General features: G+C 45.4%; 1 protein-coding gene across 16 annotated transcripts in view; it reads left to right on the top strand.

Annotated features, from left to right (window-relative positions):
• EPHA5 (EPH receptor A5) overlaps positions 1–17,982 on the top strand; it is a 201,098-nt gene extending 183,116 nt beyond the window's left edge. For 6 of the 16 annotated variants that reach the window (XM_049815034.1, XM_049815033.1, XM_049815029.1 and 3 more), the window contains 4 exons: positions 688–837; positions 5,521–5,714; positions 9,207–9,362; positions 17,686–17,982. In XM_049815034.1, the coding sequence (XP_049670991.1) occupies positions 688–837; positions 5,521–5,714; positions 9,207–9,362; positions 17,686–17,791 (606 nt within the window). In that variant the 3' untranslated portion in view covers positions 17,792–17,982. Of the gene's footprint in view, positions 1–687; positions 838–5,520; positions 5,715–9,206; positions 9,367–13,019; positions 15,672–15,697; positions 15,804–17,685 lie in introns of those variants that run through there. The other 10 variants (XM_049815031.1, XM_049815030.1, XM_049815021.1 and 7 more) reach the window with 4 other exon arrangements.
• Positions 17,983–19,346: the final 1,364 nt, after the last annotated feature.

Genomic DNA, 19,346 nt, shown 5'->3' with positions numbered 1-19,346 from the left:
CAATGAGAAAAGTATTCCTTAATCCGAACTCCCCTTTCCCTCCCCTCTTCCTTCTCAGAGCTGGTCTGAAGTTTGATTTCTAAAATGGTAGAAAGGGGGAAAGGAAACAGCAAAGCACATTTGACAGCTGTGGCATCATTTTCAGTCCCACAGCAGAGGCCAAGCAGGTCTTTGCACACACAGATTTCTGTGCATGATACGCAGATCTCTGCACGATCAGGACTGCATTAAAAAAAAAAAAAAAAAAAAAGAAAGAAAAAAGGGCATTACTTCCGCAGCAATTTGCATGAAGCCCTCATTAGATCAAAGTCTTCCTCAGCTTCAGAGCTGTCTGTTCCTCCCCCGCTTGCTCTCAGAAATGGAGGAACTGTATTCCCCTACCAACCCGTGCAACATAATTGAGATGTTGATCCTATACATGTCCCAGCATTCAAACAGCATTCAAACAACAAACCTTCAGGACAGCCAATTAGTAGGCAGCCTACAAATGCTTATGGGCTGAGATAATGTGGAAAGGGGCCCCATGCTGTCAAACAGATTTACTTTAAAATTCGATGTCTCTTTCCAGAGAGAAAATAACATCCCTTAGTGCTCTAAGAAGTGCTGTTTTGTCCTCTTTTGCATGTTCTCTGCCCTCCTCTGCAATCTGCTTTTTGACATTTTTTTTTCCTTTTCTTTTCCTTCTAGGGAGGGAAGATCCCCATCCGATGGACAGCACCTGAAGCAATCGCCTTCCGTAAATTCACATCGGCCAGCGATGTCTGGAGCTACGGCATCGTGATGTGGGAGGTGATGTCCTACGGCGAGAGGCCTTACTGGGAGATGACAAACCAAGATGTAAGCACGTGCGAGAGCTGCCGCGTGATGGGACTTTGAGGGCTCAGCATTCATTCTGCAATCAGAGAGGCAGGATGGGGACAAAAGGAGGAGAGCTGCTGTAAAAATGGCTTTGCTCTCCCATGCCAGACAAAAATGATCCTCCCGCTTGATGTTCTTTTTTGCAGCAGCAGCAGCCCAGAATAGGCTGTGCGCAGAGGGAAACGTGTCTGCACGGAGACAAGCCTGCTTCCCCCAGCAGACCGCTGGAGCTTCACTAATGCTGTTAGAGCTGGAGCCTGTCCCTCCTCTGCTTAATGACAAAGGTCTGCTAGGGGATAGATGCTGATAAACTGGCAGCATTTCAATTCTGTGTCCAAACCCCTGCTGCCATGTAAAGCAGAAGCTCAAGAGAGTCATGGTAAGGGCTTTGTTTCCCTGCACAAAAGCTGGGTGATTTGATCTAGCGATGGCAGTCCAGAGAGCTGCGTCTCTGTTGCCCTCACGTTGCTGATCTTCAGAGCATAGTTTTGCTCCTGTTGTGAACATCTTGCAAGTCTGTGCTAATGCAAGCTCTCATGGTTCATTTGTATAGCACTCTACAAGTTGTGTCCCCTTGCTCCTGGACCCCAGTCCCCCTTGAGCCTCTGACCTCAAGGCCACCCTTTGAAGCGTCTCCAAACAGGGAGATGCCGGGGGATACTGTCTCCCTTCTGACTGCAGCTGTGATCCCAGCCTGTGTAAGGCTCTCTTGATCCTACTGCAGGGCTACCTTCTACCCTGAGCTCACCATAAACATCTGTCCTTGTCTATGGCTAAAAGAATTTAAGCCTGGGTTTGCTAGATTTTCTAGGCTTCTCCTTCCTCTTCACATCTCTGCAAACCACGTTGTGTGGAGGTCTCTGAGGATGCCAGCTAGTACGTGAGGTCAGGGTCGCCATGGGGCATGCGGGGCCCCCAAAGCAGCTCTGCAATGGGAGGGAAAAAGCACCACTCTGCGTGTGGCAAACGGAGTCGTTCCTCATCCTTCCCACTTCACCTCTGCAGCCCTGCTGCCTGCGGAGATGATGCTGCCGGCTGGGCAAAGCAAGCAAGTCCTTGCTCCGCCGTGGGTCACAGTACCTGATGTTTCATCCTTTTTTTCTTTTTTTGAGCAGCATCCCTGTCCCTGTGACTTGCTGCCGTTTTGCTGGCAGCAAAGGCTCTGGCTGAGCACTCTGTTTCTCCTGTGTTTTGTCTGCGGGCCTTTGCCATCAGTGGATGTTACTACCTGTCACACTGAGCTGCTGTCTCATCTCGCTTCGAGTCCAGGCGTGGAAACGAGTGGTACCTTTGAGACGGTCATGCCATGCTTCTTGCCAGGGAGACGAGCGCGTTGTTTAGCACGAATGCCCACCGCTTCTTGCGGCTGAAGCTGTCACGTTTGCCGGGAGTTTGGTAAAACAGCATGTATCTATGCAGGGATTTATCTCAATCAAATACAGAGACTTTCTTCTATAGCCTGTGCAGAGAATGCAGCAATTGAGAGCCAAGCTTTTTCAGTCACACTGAGCACTGTAACTATCTTTAATGCTGATGCACCAGCATAGCACAGATGTTGTTCAGTAAATGCCAGACTTAAGATTCAGGCTGGTGCCAGTGAAATAATGCTCTGTGGCCAGGGGGAGGCCCTTGTCTGGACTGTAACACTATGAACATCCACACTTTGCAGAACTGCTCCAAAAAGCCCAAATGCCTCTATGCACCGTGGGGCACAGGGTGAATTTCACACTTGCCTGAGAAGAAGCAGATGGGGGACTGGTTTCTTTAGCAGCAGAAAGCAGAGGACCGGTGAGATGTTTATGACCATTAGTTCCTGCTCAGGCTTTGTTTGGGTTAACTCTCTGTCTATGTGCAGGTGGCAAGTGCCTGGGTGGTGGTGGCCTAGGAAACTTAGTTAAGTGCAGTGGCATGTTTCTCATGTGATTTATGCCTTCTCCTCCTTCACCTTCTGAAGGCCTCCTCTTCCTCTTTCCTCCCTGCTTCTGCTGGCAGAAGAATCAGTGGTGTTAGACGGACCATGCGGAGGACCAGAGGGCTCTGCCCACATGAATCGGACTCCGTTGCACAAGAGTTTCTTGTTGCGTGGCTTGTAATTAAAGCACATCATTTGCAAGCACGGTCGGTGATGAGCAAAACGATTCTCACCATGTTACAAACGGATGGCTTTAAAGGAGGTGCAGGGCCATAGGGCAGGCAGCACTGTAACTGCAAAGGCTACAAACCACATTTTAAAGTCGTGCTGGTTTCTGGATGGCCTTCTAAAAATATGCTTTGACTCGACCACAAGATTAGACTTTGATGCAGGAACTGTTGAGAGGAATTTTGTGGCCTGTGTTACACAGGTTGCTAAGCTAAATGATCACAGTGGTCGCTTTTTAGCCTTCAGACTGGTGGTTTTATGAAAACACAGAGCTAAAAGTGTTGCTTTGGTTTAGTGGAATTGACTATCCCAAATCGTCCTCTCTCAAACATGCAGTTCAGTCACCTCAATCCATAAGTGAGTAGTGCTTGTCCAGAAGAGGAACAGGGACAAAAATGCCTCCTTATAGGTGCAAATTTTAGCTCTTCAAGTCTTACAAAGCAGCACGCGCCAATGAGTGGAACGGCGATGTGCCATTTTCTTATTTTCTAAGTGTTGTGGGTGGCTACAAGTGACTCGATCTTTGCTGTTTCATTCTTTTGCTCCTCTTATTGCCAGACCCCAAAACACCTTCAGATGCAAGAGTGTATTTCAGCGTCCTAGCTCCTCACAGTATTTTGATGCCATTTACATCGTATCGCCAGAACGAACGACATCCTGTAAATTGAGTTAACGCTATTGATTGTGATGTTGCTGCCAGGAATATCAAACATGCATAACCCCATTGCAGATGTAGTTCTGATATTCTGAGCTGGTGCCAGATGGTCTGCTCCCCGTCTTGCTACTATTTTCTTTCTGCTACAGCTGGAGGATGATCCGTTATTGTTATAAATATAGACGCGGACACAGCAAATAACATTCTCATGGCTGTGCCACGCTGAGGCTTTTTTTATAGGGCAGCTGCAAATTTGGTGTCGGGGACCAGCTGAAAAGCGTGATGCAAAGAACAGAGAGTGCAGATAGCATAGTGTGGTGAGGCTGGTTTTTGATGCTGCGAGCAAAAGTCAGGCCATAGAAGAGATTGCTTTGCAAGCGCACGTTGGGTAGAGAGTGGCGCAACTGCTCCACCGACAGATGAAATCTTAGATGGGTGCAAAAGGACTGCAGGTGGTGTGGGCCAGATCTTCAGATGCGCTCCCTACCCTCAGAGAAGATTGCACAGCCTTACCTAACTTCTTCTCTACTGTGTACGTCTTTAGGGAGTTTGAGGTTCCTGCTAGTGCTGCTCAGCCAGCCCAGCTCATTCCTGGGACTCTTCCACTTGGCAAAAAGCCCTGTGGAGGACAATTTGAAAGTGAACCATGCGGTCCTGAATTTCAGAGCCTTCTGAAATGCAATGCCAGCCTGACACAGCTCTTCCTGTACTGCTCGTGAAGGGACTAAAGATCAGGAAAACAACTTCCATGCTAACCACAGACCCTTCTTTTTAAACACAGGATGTTTTCAAATTACGAGATGGTGCCTAGAATGAATGGCATCTGAGGCAGTCCTTGGAGTCCAACAGTGAAGCGCTGTGGTTTTCCACATAGCAAATAGCTGCTTCCAGCTCCTTTTGGTCGAGGAGTCTTGAGAGTAGAGGGTGTGAAGATGGGCCACTGGGACTCCCGTGGCGCAGTCACAGACCCTTGCGGCTTGAAACACGAGTTGCATTCTCCTGAAAATTGTAATGGTTCAAAATGGGAACTGCTGGGCTTGGAGCCCTGCTGTAAATCTGCCCCAAACTGGGGAAAACAAGTCGCTTTCTTTAGTTCTGCCCTCATTTATTATTTTCTGCCTTTTGAGAGGGCAGGCAGCACATGTGCATATCACCTGTTTTAGATATAGAACCATAGATGGTTTGTATTTGAAATCAGTGCAACAACCCTCCCCTGTTTTTAATTTACATACTCTTGGGCTGACATTTTAAATTCCTGGCAGAAGTGTGGCCACACTAAGAAACGACTAGACCCAGACAGTATTGAATGATATACGAGATGGTTGTTCTGCCTCTGCCTTGAATCCATCCATCAATTAGCATTCAAAGTCTCTTTAGAAATACAGTCAGACTTTTATTACTGTAATACAAATTTGTGGTCTAGCACATGCCTTTTCATTTAAAAAGAAGCCAACATCTGAATAAACAAAATCACTGCACTCCAAGAAGATGCCAGAAAGCCCCATAGGCTGCTTTTCGTGGACTTAGGGTAGGCTCTGGGTGTTTCCCAGTATATAACCTACAGACCTCAGCTGAGCTTTGAACCAGTACAACCTGGCAATCTGGCCACCTGTTTGCAGCAGTGCCTTGGCTTCCTAGATTCATTTTGCAGTGATGAAAAATTAAGTTATTCAACCCATCCCATAGAAAATATGAAAGTTAGTGGGGTTTACTGGGTTTGCTTCTTGTGTGCGGAGTGGGGGGTGGTGGTGGGATTTTACGTGAACACTTAGCTGGTCCCAAAGTCCTCTGTTTAAGTCAATTTGCATTTGGGAAAAAGGCAAGAGGAAAAAAGCAACCCATCAACCCCATGTTTTGTCTCCCGTAGGTGATTAAAGCCGTGGAGGAAGGCTATCGCCTGCCAAGTCCCATGGACTGCCCTGCTGCTCTCTACCAGCTGATGCTCGACTGCTGGCAGAAAGACCGCAACAGCAGGCCCAAGTTTGACGAAATTGTCAGCATGTTGGACAAGCTCATCCGTAACCCAAGCAGCTTGAAGACGTTGGTTAATGCATCGAGCAGGTACAAACTCAGGCCAGAGCCATTTCTCAGAGCGAGATCTTTGTCTGAATACCTGCCCCTGGGGTTGAATTACCACTTATTATTTAGCCTGTGCATGCCCACGGGTGGATGTTCCTCCAGCTTCATTTTATCCAGGGGAGTTTTCCCGAATCAACTTTTTCTGTTGAAATTGGCAGGCAGGTGAGCAATTCAGTTACTCTGTAAATGCAGTGCTGCTGCCACAAAGAACACTACTGTGGCCTGTCTTTCAGAAACGGGAGTTTCAGTGGTATTTATAGGTCTATGATAAAGCTACCTGTGCTCTACCCCAAGGTTAGAGAGGGCAGGACTTGAGTCCATGAAGTAGATAGTAAATGCTGCTCAAATTATCTGCCTGTTGACTTTATCTTGGTAATACAAATGAAGAGCGTCTCTTGGGGAAACCCTTAGGATGTGCAAAGCTCACAGATGTCCAAGTGCATCCTCCCACAACTATTCCCAGACTTGCTAGCTGCCACTGCCAGTTCTGACAGTCTTGGTAATCGCCGGAGGATCTCTGTGGTTCTCAAAAGAGCTGTACGCAAACCATTGGCTAAAACCACATTAAGTGAATAGAGCAGCCGATGTGCAGTTAAACATGAGTCTGAATAGCTACACTGCTACAAGTAAGGTAAATACACTCAAGAAATAAAGCTGCACTTGGGAAAAGAGAGTTTAATATTTTTTAGTGAGTTTTAGTATTGGGGTCTCCACCATACTGCAGTCTTGGAGAGGCTTTTTCTTTTTTGCTGTAAGCACACAAGTGAGCCATCTGTGTTGCTAATCACTTAGTTCCTTGCAAGGTCATGAAGGAGTGATGAATATAAATCATCGCTGCTTCACTGGTGGCAGTGGACTTCCCCTGATTAACACTGGAAGAGACCCTTCAGAAGAGCTTAGTCTTAGACCAATTAAAAAATGACACATTGTTTTCCTTGGACAGGAATGAGAGGAATTGTTACGGGTGCACGACTAACCAAATCCTACAGGTGTTAAAACTCAGATTTATTCTTCAGCAAAAGTTAGTTAGAAGTCCGGTAACATTTTCTAAAACCACAGGCTCAATGATGTAAAGAGAATTAATACTACACGGCCGACTTAAGAATCCCCAAGATTTAAAGTGATGACAAAACATGCATATCACTCCCTTAAAAGCTGAGGGCTCTCTCCCTCGAGGAGCTACCTCGGGCGGTGCCCCGACCCGAGGGGGAGTCCCTGACTGCAGACCCGCTGCTCCGAGGAGGACTGATTCCAACGTGTCCTCTGGAGGGACCCCGTTTATAGCCCTGTCAAATCTGACCTGTGGTCATTTAATTCTGTTGGCCAGGAGGGTCACCTCGGTGTATCTGGCGATCTCAGTTGGCCAGTTCAAATTTCAACCTGCAGCCTCCAGGGTTTCCTTCCCCTTCTCCCTTCCTGGAGAAGTTTTGTTTCCTGCTGGCAGGATTGGGGGCAGGGGGGGCAGATTGTACTGCCAACAGGAATGTAAGATGAGATTCGACGGGTGGTGTGGACCAAAGCAGATGTACTGTTGTGAGCTTACACCAATCCGTCTCCGCACCTTCTGGGCACAGCTGCATGTGGCCCATCTCGCCTGTTGTAGCTGGACTTTACATCCCCTTGCTGGCATGTCCCCACGCATGGCATCTCGTGCACTGGAAGAGAAGAAACATGAAATCTCTGTTAATTTCTAAATACAAGATAGGTCTGATTTCTTGGGCTATTTTACAGGCATCATTTATCATCTGGAGAAGAAATTACTCTTATTAGCAATTAGATGTAATGTCAGTCCCAGCAAACCTGCAGGAAAAGGTTTATGATAGCATAAAATATGTGACGTTTCTCTTTTATTTTAAGTTCAGAAGAGTCATCTTCCAGGCCTGTTATGCGATGGTTCATGCCGTCTTTCATACATACCAAACTGTTATGCCAGAAGAGAGGAAAATAGGCAGCAAACCGTTTCTCTGAGCTGCTAAGCACTTTGCTGATGTTTTATTCCATGAACAGGTCCATGCAATTCCAAACCTTTCCTTTTCAGAGTTGCTGTGGGTATTTTTGATGTGGATGGAGCACCTGAACAGCCAGGCTTTGGGACTGTGTTTCTATAATCACAGGTTGCCATGCCCAGACCATAGTAATTCCATATGAATCATAATTTCAGCATACAGCAGCTGTAAAGGATTTTTTTATATATGTAATGTATTCTTTATGGAAATTCTCATTAAGGCAAATAAAGGAGGAAGTCACTGTCTACATTACAGCATGTGCATACCAGTAGGTACCTCCTGACATTAGTGATGAAAATCCACTTCTCATTATGATTACTTAGGAGTTTTGAATTCCTCATGTGTATAAAATGTTATGGGAAGCCATTATGTTCTTGGTACTGCAAGTATTCACATTTTATTGGACCCTTCAGCATTGCTATTAAATAAACAAATAATACTAATGTGCTCATAAAATATATGAAGATTCCTGAAGTGCTATAATAATATAATACCCCAGCTCTCCTTCCAGTTGAGAGTCTTTTAAGTGTAATTCTCACTGTCAGAGGCTGACCCAGAAAACGTGGTTGTTGGTTTTTTTTTACCTGTGGGTAATAATCTTTATGCAAGGCTTATGCTAGCTGTATGTCCTGGTTTACAAAGCAGGGGACAAATCCAGCTTCTTTTCTGGCTGACCTTGGACAAGCCCCCTTTGCTCTCTGCGCATCATTAGTAGGGTGGCGGACCTGTACGCAGCACAGGTCACTTGTGCCAGGTACTGTATTGGTGTTTCTGCTGTGGTGAAGAGTTATTATTTGCCTGAATTGCTTCTTCCGTGCGTGGCATAACGAGCAGGTAGCAATTGCTGCGGCGAGGTCTTGAGCAAGGGTGTGGGAGCAGGAGCCTACCTCTCGTTTCAGGGCTGGAGCATGGTTGGAGCATTGCTGCTCTCTGCAGGGCTCATCAGATGATGCTGCCCGCATCCAAAATCCCCGCCTGAGTCTGCAGGAACAGCCCCTGAAGTGTTAACACCAGCCTGCCATCGATGGGCGCTGCTGGGAAATGTAATTTGGGTTTTGGCTTCCAGGCTCTGGGCTGTCTTAATTATGAGATTTAAAGGAGGAGGAGGAAGACAGAGTGGGAGGAGTGAAACTGAAGACTTTAAAGTAAGAGTGACCGGGGGAGCCTGATAGAAGAGGAGCCTGCTTGTGGGCGAAAGGTAACAGGGATGGATGCTAGTCCTCTTCTCTTTCTGCTTGCAGCGAGGGCCAGAAATGGCAGGAACTAACTCAAAAGTGGTGAAATTACAGGTGAGGTGGTATGTTTGATGCATTGCCTATCAGGCCTGCTGGGAGGATTTAGGCTGCAGCGATCACTGAACACACAATGGAAGAATCATCTTTACCGTATAAAAATGTGAGCAACTGAGTCCCGTTGGGTACATCTTGATACTGATTCTGTTTGCTGCTTTGTTTTTACTTGTCTTTAGAGTATCAAATCTGTTGGTAGAGCACAGTCCAGTCGGGAGCGGTGCCTACAGGTCGGTGGGTGAGTGGCTGGAAGCCATCAAAATGGGCCGATACACGGAGATCTTCATGGAGAATGGATACAGTTCGATGGATGCTGTGGCTCAGGTGACCCTAGAGTGAGTAGTGCCCAGATCATTTTCACCTCATTTGTTGGAATTGCAGAGGGGGGGGAAGACAAACCATTCAAAAATATGTAGGGATGAGGCTGTGGAAAGGGAAAGCATTACCCTTTGTTTGCAGTCAGCAGTTTCTCTTTTAGCATCTGTATTGATGATAACAAGTGCAGGCAAGACTAAAACTTACAGTCACTACATTGGCAGCCAGTACTTTGGCTCCTTTACTCACAGAAATTAATGCTTGAGTTTGAGTAATTGCCAGGCCGTCCTCTCGACATAATAGTAGTTGATTATTTGGGGTTACTAACAAATTAAAAACCCCACCCTACTAGTAAATGCATAGGAGCTAGCGCCCCGCTGAGGTATACTGGCTTCACACACAGTTGATCTGGACATAAGCAAGCGGACAGTCAAGCCCAGTAAAGCATGAAAATAGTATTCAACATCAACAGAAATAAGCATAGATACAGCTGATGCCAGAAGAGCATCAGCAAACCCACAGCTCTAGGGGACAGGCTCCCTGGCTGAGACTCTTCTGAATGTGCCCTTGGTTTTTGCAGGTGGGTATGACTCAGTTGGGGTGACAGCACTCAAATGACTTGGTAAATGCCTTGGGGCTGCTGATTTGTTATGCTCCATCTTTGATTGCCTGCTTGTGTAATTACATCTGTACTTTCCTCCTGCCGCTTACTCAAGCTCACCCCAAAGCCTGCCTTTCTGGCTGGGTTAATTTGAGCTTAGTTTACTGCAGGTGTTAAGGCAGAATGGGAAGGATTATGCTCTGTGCTGCTTTGGAGAAGGTTGTGGCTGCTCCAACCACATGCAGATTGCCAGTGCACATACAGAATCAGGGCTGAGCATTAGGAATAAAACAAGAAAAATCCCCATACCCCATAGAACCACAGGATTTCTCCTGTCTGCCACAGGTCTTGCTGTGGAGCTCACCATACAGGGTAGGAGGTCCTTTGCATGTGATGCAGGTCGGTAAATCTCTATAATAGAGTTCCATTTTGCGCTACATGCACGGAGGGAGTGCAGGAGCCTGCCTGCTCTCACTCAGACTTTATTTGCTCCACTCATATCGCCAGTATTTGTCTCTTACACCTGGACTCATTCGGTCTATCTTCAGGCATTCATGTGAAAACCCTGAGCTAGGGTGCATGGATTTCTACGTAGATCCTTTTTTGGGTGCCCGAGACTCTTGCATGCAGTTTCCCAGCCTAGTCCTGCAATTACATACCATGTTACTTTGGCTTTTGAGGACTCCACGGTTCCTTACCTACTCATCTGACATGGCAGTGCCCGGAAACACCAGGCTTTGGGTCTCCATTTAGACTGGTGATCTACAAATGTTGACCAAGAGGTCAATCGCCAGGGTGGTCAGAGTCCACGTGGCAGAAAGACCTAGCAAGATGGTGAGTGGGAAGATGAGGGATAGGGTGAGGCAGTAATTTTAGGGAAAAGGAAAACGTTGGAGCATTACCCTGTACTGTACCACCTCAATCTTATAATCAGAGCAAGTTCTGGTAGGAAATGCAGATTGTCTAAAATATATCACAGACTTGTTGCTGTTAGGCTGAATTAGTCATATCAAAGAAGAAAATGGGGTTTCACAAAAGCTTCCAGTTCATTCCTCTTTAGAATTTTACGGAATTTCAAGAGCTCCAAAAGAAATGCTCAGAAGTGAATTGCATTGGTTTGGGTCAGAGAAAATGTTGAGGTTTAGCCCAAATTAATGGTCATTTTTTACAGTAAATTAGTAGTTCACTTACTCATGTAGCTTTAAACAGTCTTAACATCCCTCTGTGCTGACACAGTCTTAGCATCACATACCGCTGACAAAACTATTCCTAACCTTCCATTTTCTTGAGTGCAACATTTCACATTGTGAAATTATCTCCTTAATTTGACTTCAAAATTTAAATACTTCCCTATATTTACTCTTTGGTATTCCAAAAATTTCAAAAATATACCCCAAAATCTTTTCAGGCTACCCAAAAAGTACTTCAAAATGGTTTTTCCATTTGGCAGTGAACCAAGAAATCCATTATCTGTACAGTTCTAGCCAGAAAGACAAGTTGGTTTAAAAGTCTTTAAATAAGATTATAGCTGCCAGAGATGCTCTGACCCTCACCAGCTGCAAAACACCTCTAAGGCCCCCTTCACCAGGTCCCAGTCTGTTCTCTGTAGCACAACTGTCATCCTACTCTGGTCCTTTACTAGCCCCAGTGGAAACAAGGTGTCTGAGCTGCTCAGCTTCAGCTTTCTTCTGGGCTTTTACAGCAGCAGAGCAGTGCAGAGGAGCTGATGCCTGGGAGCCTGGGGAGCCTCTGGGGTTTGTTTTGTGGGGTTTTTTTAAGCTGAAAGGAGACATTTCATGACTCTATTTTGCAGTTCAGTTGAAACTAACTCCAACTAGTTAGTTATCCATGTCAGCAAATAAATTCCCCACCTCCCATCTGCCTTGGACAGAGATGCTTGCATGAGTCAGGCTGGATTCTTGAACAGCTCAGCCCACATACCTTCAAATTGTAGTGGTGGCTTAGCAAGAAGGCTTGACCCCACTCAGGTCTGTTTGTGGGAAAAACTGTGGAAGGTTCATTAAAAAGCCAACCAGCCGTCCAAATCAAGACTTCTCTTATCCCTCTGAGATACAGTAAATAAAGACAAAAGACCAGCCTCTCAGCTGTTAAAAAAGGAGAAACCATCATAGTGGCTTGAGAGGAAAAGTGTTCTGTGTTGAAGACCTGAACCCTGTGCTCAGGCTGATGTAAACTGGCAGATTGCCCTTAAAATCAACAAAGTTAAGGGAGAGAAATGGCTCCTGGGTGGGGTCAGCTGAGACTGTCATGGGTTCTCCAGAAAATAAACACCAGAACAAGCAAAGTTCTTTAAAGGTTAATATATTGGGGGTTTCTGGTTTTCATTTTCTTCTCTCTGTAAAAGGGAACAACAAAACATTTTGTACTCTGCAAAGGAGAATTCAGGTTAAATGTTCCTTGTCATTTTTAATAGAGGCAACTGTTCAGTATATTCCAGAGCTGGGACTTGGGGGGATCGGGTGAAAAGATGATCTGAACATCTGAAAGTAGCTTGCTTTCCCCAAATGCCATCAGTAAAACATTCTTTACAATTTAAGAGGTTGCCTTCAAATACCATCCAAAATGATCTTCCCCAAATTCAAACTGCATAGGAGACAGATGTGGAAATTAGATGGAGAAAGGAGAACGGGATAATCGCTGCCAGAAAAGGCAGGGGAAAAAAAAAAAAAAGTTTAATGTAAAGAATTCCTAAAATCTACTGAAAAAAATTGCTAGCACTGTAGGAGGGGTTGACCATAACGCTGACGGGACTGGTGACTCTGGGTGCCCAGCTTGTGGCCTCTGTACAGGACCTGTTTGAGATGGTAGATGTTCAGCATTTTTTTTTAAATCCCCCTTGGCAAGCAAAGCGAAATCCTGATTACCACCCTGCTTCTTTCAAACCGACGGCTTTATGTATTTATTCCAGAAAAGAGTAGTATTAGTGACAAATTTCTGAAAGCAAAAGATGAAAAAGCTAAAAGCGGTGAATATCGCCCCAAGTCCTGAGCTCTGCCTGCTTAAGCAAAGACCTGAAATTGTATGTGTTCAAACAAAGAGTGATTTCTACATTTAGCTCTAATTCTTGCAAAGGGACGAATCACCTTGTGAAAAGTGGAGCCTCATCCTCCACCCCCTCTTTCCAACTGGATATCAGACTTGAAGGCAACCTTTCCAGTGGACCAGACCTGCTCTTTAAACTTGTGGACCACCTAGTGACTTTGAGTGTGTCTGGAGCTCTTTCAATCCACTGCAAGAATAACTTTACCAGGACAATACTCAAGAATAGATAGATCCATGACATGAGTTTCAGTCTGACCCTTGACTGGACCTATTACTAACCATGTGGACTACAAGCTTCCACCTTTTGAAAGATCTGTACTCACTGAATCTCAGGACGCCCTGCTGTTTGTTATTAGATTAAGAGCTCTGAATATTTGTAATAATATGTGCTGTGTTGCTTTGCATTGTGTATTTTTTTTCTTCTAAAATAAAATAAAACGAATTATTTATTAAAAGCTATACTGGATGAAGAGCGTTTAAGAGTTCACCTGCTCTAGATGCTTATTCTTAACCTGAAATCTCAGTCCTGAGATTGTGATACTACATCTGCTTCTGAACAAACCAGTTCTCATCTCGTAATCAAGTAAGATGGGAATAATTAATAAGAGCAGATGAACTCTTAAAAAAAAATTTTTTTTTAAGTCCTCATTTCATGCAAAAGTCCCTAGCAAGTGGATTCCTCTCTCTTTAGCGTCTTCTGAAGGTCTTTGAGGTTCTTCTTCTTTCCCCTCATTCAAACTGACAACTAACTAACTCCGTGAGTAGTCCCAGTCTGCACGGGCAATTGTAGAGTTACACCATGTGAAGTAGAGTTACACCATGTGAAGAAGAGTGGTGAAATCTGGCCTGGATGGGAGGTGACATACAAAATATCTGTGGTAGGTTGACGGCTGCCGGCCACGGAGATCTTTCAGGAGCCTGGCCCTTTTGCTTGCATGACTAACCGGCTGGTGAGGGGGCTTGTATTTTATGTGGCAATCCAGTCCTAGTCTACACTGTGTTTGACAAACTGGTCCGTGGTATATAAGTAGTTCTGTTTGTAAATAAAGTGTTTTAAATATATCTCTTACAACGTGAAGACCATGAATTCAACCTTTGCAAATGGAGGACATTGCAGGGAAGGGGATATCGTGTTGTCCCTGGCACATTGCAGCTGGGCTTTCATGCAAGGCGGTGGTAAGAGAGCAGCATACGTGCAGCTGTATACAGGCTGTTTGGGATGAGCCGACACCAATTTTCCCCTTTATTTCCTTGGCTTTTTCATCAGCTTAAGTCAGCCTTTTAGTGCTGACTCACTCGGCAAGTGATTCAAATTCCTGCCTGTTTCCATTTTCAGCCCTATGTGAATAAAAGAGAAGTGAAAAGGGAAGACTTCTCCCTGAAACAAAAAGTTGCCTCATTGCTGGGGCCATCAAGTATTTTGAAGCAGGGAGACACCACAGCACATGGGTGCACATATCTCCACGGCCTCGGGGAGCACCCCTGCCGCTGCCGCAGCGGTGCACGCAAAACCCAGCACTGGGGGTCAGGACACTTGCACGGCAAGTTGCAGCCTGGATCCTGATTGCAAGTGTCGTTTGCCCCTGGGTCTCAGTTGTGCCTTTTCTTGCACGGAATTGCACATTTCTATTGCAAAGCCCCAGTAGATACCCATGCACATCTCTGCGGAGCTGAGCCCAGTGGAATTACCAGTTGGCTGTGGTAACGTGAGCCAAGCAACTCTGGGCTGGAGCTTGAGAACAGTTGTTTTGCAGCCCTTTGGCACAGAAGTTGATTTTTTTTTTTTTTTTTTTGGTCCCAAAACCAGCTGGTTTGTGCACCCAATTTTGTTTAAAATTGGCTTCTGCTTTAGACTAAGCCCTTCAGTACTGGATGCACAGGAGCGTGCAACATGCTGGAAGTTACGCTTGAAAAATGGGAATTAAAGCTCCTGCGTTCTCTAGGTGGTTTTTGGAAAGTTTTGTTGCTGGCTTTGCAACATACGAGGTGGCTTTTGAATAAAGCTGCTGATTTTATACTAGGTGAGCATCTGGCTCTGGAGCTTTTGTCTTCTGGTCTGTCTTTGCGGAGGTGAAAGACCCCACGGTAGTTTTCTTCCCCTTTCTGAGGAGTCCCTGTGCTTTTGGCCTGTGGCTCCATATCCAAGAGGATTTGACATTCCAAAAAAATAGACTGGATCTCCTGGTGAGCAGTTAATGGATTGAAACCAGAAACTCCTTTTTCTTCTTTCTTTCTTGTAAATCAGTAAGGCGCTCCTCAAGGATACTGAGTTACGGGAAAAAAAGTTGTTGTTTAGCGAGTAGGGGATTTTTATTAGACTGATGGAGCTGCGTGTGAAACGCCAAGATGTACATGCCTTTCTCATCGTTTCAGGCTATTTTTCCTGCATAACATGCAAGAGTATCAGACATGATACATCTGTGAAATATGTGGTGCTGGATTTTCAAAAGAGCTCAGCTTGCACTTTAGATACCTGGGGGAAAAAAAAGAAAGCTGAATTTTCAAAAAGTGCCAGCAGAGCAGCACTCAGCAGGGGGAAGATGGATGTTGGCTCTTTTAAAAATCAGGTCCTATACTGGGCTGGGTTTTGGGGGTTTTTTTTGATCTTTGGTGTGAACTTCCAACTGTGCTGTGTACATAAAATAAATTGCATGTAACAATAGCATTACTACATTTTCCTTCATTATTAAGATGGCTTGCTGAACTAGTTTCACAATTCAGTGGAGGCAGAAATGAAAGCATGTCCCCCTGAGAAGGTAGACACCTTTTGCAGATGCTGCAGCCTTTTCTCTGCCAGGTAAGGAGCGTTGCTGATGTGTCTCATTGACCTCCCTTGCTCCGTGCCCCTTATATTATGATTTCCCCTATGCATTGGCAAGATGCATTGCCGAAAAAGGGTACAATAACGAAATGAAGTGTTTAGCCTGGAGCAGAAAATCTGGTATTTTCCAAATCAGAAGGCTGAAAGCGTGACAATCCTTGGAGAGCAACGGATCTAGCTTTTGGCTTCAACCAGCGTATGTGTTAACGTATCAACCTTCACTCAGGATTGCTTTTTATTCAAAGCAATGTTCATCTATGTAATTTTTGGACATGGATGGTTGGTTGTATTCGCACAGGAGTCTCTGTCCAGGATGTGAAACTGCTGAGAGAGTTACACCTCCATGGGTAGCTCACACAACGTTACATGAAAGTGTTTTGGTGGTCATCGCACGTGATCACCTGTAGTGCAGCACGTAGCTGTTCTGTGAGCTGTAGGCCAGGTTTGCAGTATATCTCAGGTGATGGTTGGGATTCCAGGTGTCGCTGGCAATCCCCAGCCCTTGCACGTGCCGACCCCACCAGTGCGGTTTCCAAAAAGCACCTACATATTCGAGAAAGTCACATCCCACTGGCTTTTCAGTGGAGAGCTTTCTCCTGAAAGACCTGCACACAGGGTGTCAGCAGCTCTGGGATTCATGCCTGTATTGGCAAGGCTGTAGAGCCCTACTTTGAAAACGTCCTTTATTCAGTCCAGCTTGCAGGTAGAAAGCAAGGGGCTGATATTTCTCCTAGTGGAAGTCTTCAGACAAAATACCACGTCTCTCCTAAGTCAAACTGCTTCTCTGACGGTCTCTGTGTCTTGTGTTAGAAACATGGATGCACCTGTCTTGATGCTTCTTCTGAGCTTTTATTCCTACAATTTCTTTGTTAACACTTTTCCCCCAGAAAGAAATCTCTACAATTATACTCTGCCATAATCCGTGGCCTTACCTAGCTTTGGATGTGTCATTGAACCTGACCACGCAAGGTCCTGCTGTAGTATGTCCAGGGGACAACTTGTCCCACTCCTGTCTTTGGATGGGATAAATTGTCCCCTGGAGGTGCCTTTTTCATGCCATCAGCATGAACCTTGGTGATTACCTTCATCTATACACCTAAATTTTAGACTGCTGAGTTTCTGAGAAAAGAGTCTTTCCTCCTAATCCTGCATTTCACATAAACTGTCTTATTTTACAGCTTTCCTGTAATGGCAGCCCAGTAGACAGACTCAACACAAATGCCTTTGGCTTGTAGAATTCCCCAAAAAATCAAATGTGGGTTTATGGGGTGATTTGCAAAAGCCCAGAGGGGAGCTGTGTTGCCAATTCCTGTTGACTTCAGGAGGTCATTAGGGTGGTGGCCATGCTTGAGGCTTTTGCCGTTCAGCCCTCTGTAGGAGCTGGCTCTAGGATTATGGTTTATGTATCTTTGGCTTTGCCTAGTCCGAAGAGGAAGGAAGCATGGATTGACCTCACTCTTTGCTACTCGTGTCTGAGATCAAATACCAGCCTCTCCCAGGAGAAGAGAAAACTGCAACGCAGGCTTTCTTACGTGGCTTTTCTCTTGGAAATAGGACTTTTCACACCTAGCAGACTCCTTGGCCAAAGGTGATGCTGGCACTTTGCTGTCCAGCTTTTCTCCTTGGCCAGTGAGGTGATCTCGGTCAAATCACGTCACTTCTCCGAGATGCTGTCAGCCATTAACAAATTAAAAAACAAAAAATGGGGAAAATCAAACTTGCCAACTAAATTTGGCTTTGGGAGCCACCAATGGTAAGAGGTAGGCACTGGCAGCAGCATCAGGGCGTGCGGCGCGAGGTGTGCGCGGCGGCATGTGCCTGAGCGGTCCCTGGAACCAACGTCTGCTTTCTCCCACAGGGACTTGAGACGGCTGGGAGTGACACTTGTTGGTCACCAGAAGAAGATAATGAACAGCCTTCAAGAGATGAAGGTCCAGTTGGTGAACGGGATGGTGCCATTGTAACTCGATTTTAAAGTCGCTTCCTCAAGTGGGTCGGTCCTGCACTTTGTACACTAGCCCTGAGATTTATTTTGACTAAAAAAAAAAAGAAAAGATAAAAAGGGAAATTCAGTTGTTTCTATAACTGAAGGATGTTGGCCTCTGCCGCAGTGTTTCTAAAGCAGTGTTTGACTAAAGTTTTCCTTTTCTTCCTATTTGTGTCCTCATTTTCATGAAGTAAATGTAAGATGCATGGAACATGGAAACAAATCTGCTGTACGTGAGGTTAACCCGTCTCTTAAGCTTCATCAATGATGACAACAAGCCTTCCCACTACACGTTGTCTGTACATGGGATATATATATATATATAGCACCTTTATATACTGAATTACAGCAGCACATGGTAATACTTCCAAGGACTGACTTGAGTGGAGGAGTTTTGTAGCTGTTTGTGGGCTCCCAAAAGCTGCGGTTTACTGAAGTTTAACTTCGAGTCTTACTTGTCTACAAAAGTGTATTGAAGAGCAATATGATTAGATTATTTCTCAATAGATATTTTGTTTTGTAAATCTAAAGAAAAGAAAAAAAATGCTGTTACACAGCATTAAGTTATAGAGACTAGTGTATAAACGTGTTGCTTGCTCCATGGCAAATACAATACAGGGTGTATATTTTTTTTCCTCCCTCTGTGTTACCAAGTTCTTTTCATTTGCTCTTCTGGGAGGATAATACATGATGAAGATGTATATACTGTACAGTTTGCTATGCATCAGGTACAAGATTGGGGCTCTTTCCTTGGTTTGTTCTTTTTTTTTCCACCCCTTTGCTTTATTTTGTCTCCCTTTTGTGTTACAGCTATGCTTTGTATTTTCACTGCTGTTTGGTTTGAGCAACATATAAAGCCTTCAGCAGTTTCGATTATGTTTATGAGGTAGAAGGAGTCTACTTAAATAAAAGATGTCACCCTCTTCCTTTCCACCGTCCCACTGGGGACGTACAGAAGAAGAACAGTAAAAACATCTGGTTCTCGGTGGCCTCCAGTGCCAACGTGGCATCAGTTGTTGTGTGTATGAGTCCTGCTCAATGACAGAGTGGCATTGCCTTGGCACCGGCATTTCAGCCCAGTAGCTGTCACCCAGTGCAGCCCTCACCCCTGTCCCTGGAGCCCAGGAGAGAAACCGTGAGGTGGTTTTAACTGGAAGGGATTTTGCTGTTCCTCTTCTCATTACGGGGATTAAGTCTCGGTGTGCAGTCTGGAGGCAAGCCTGTGGTCATCCAGCATGGAGGTTTTGCAGTATTTCACCCAAAATGGTGGTAGTGGGCTTACTTTGGGAACCGTCCTGTCCCACGTTGTCTCTCTGGGCATTTTCGATTTGGCTATGGACCTGGCCACTTTGGGGCAGAGCACAGAGACGAGGGAACAGCAGAGCAGTCCAACTTGGTCACAGTGGTGGCATCCCATGGGTGAGAAGGTCCCATCCATCTGGGGCTGGCACGGCTCAGGTCAACACTTGGTTGTAGCTGGGGTTCAGTGTGTTCATTCGAGTTCACGGCTGGTGTTTTCAGAAGGACCTGAG

The sequence above is a fragment of the Accipiter gentilis genome, chromosome 12 (assembly GCF_929443795.1).
Source record: "Accipiter gentilis chromosome 12, bAccGen1.1, whole genome shotgun sequence".
Lineage (NCBI taxonomy): Eukaryota > Metazoa > Chordata > Aves > Accipitriformes > Accipitridae > Astur > Astur gentilis.
Note: the sequence above shows the minus strand (reverse complement) of the source record. Positions and strands in the feature narration are given on the sequence as shown.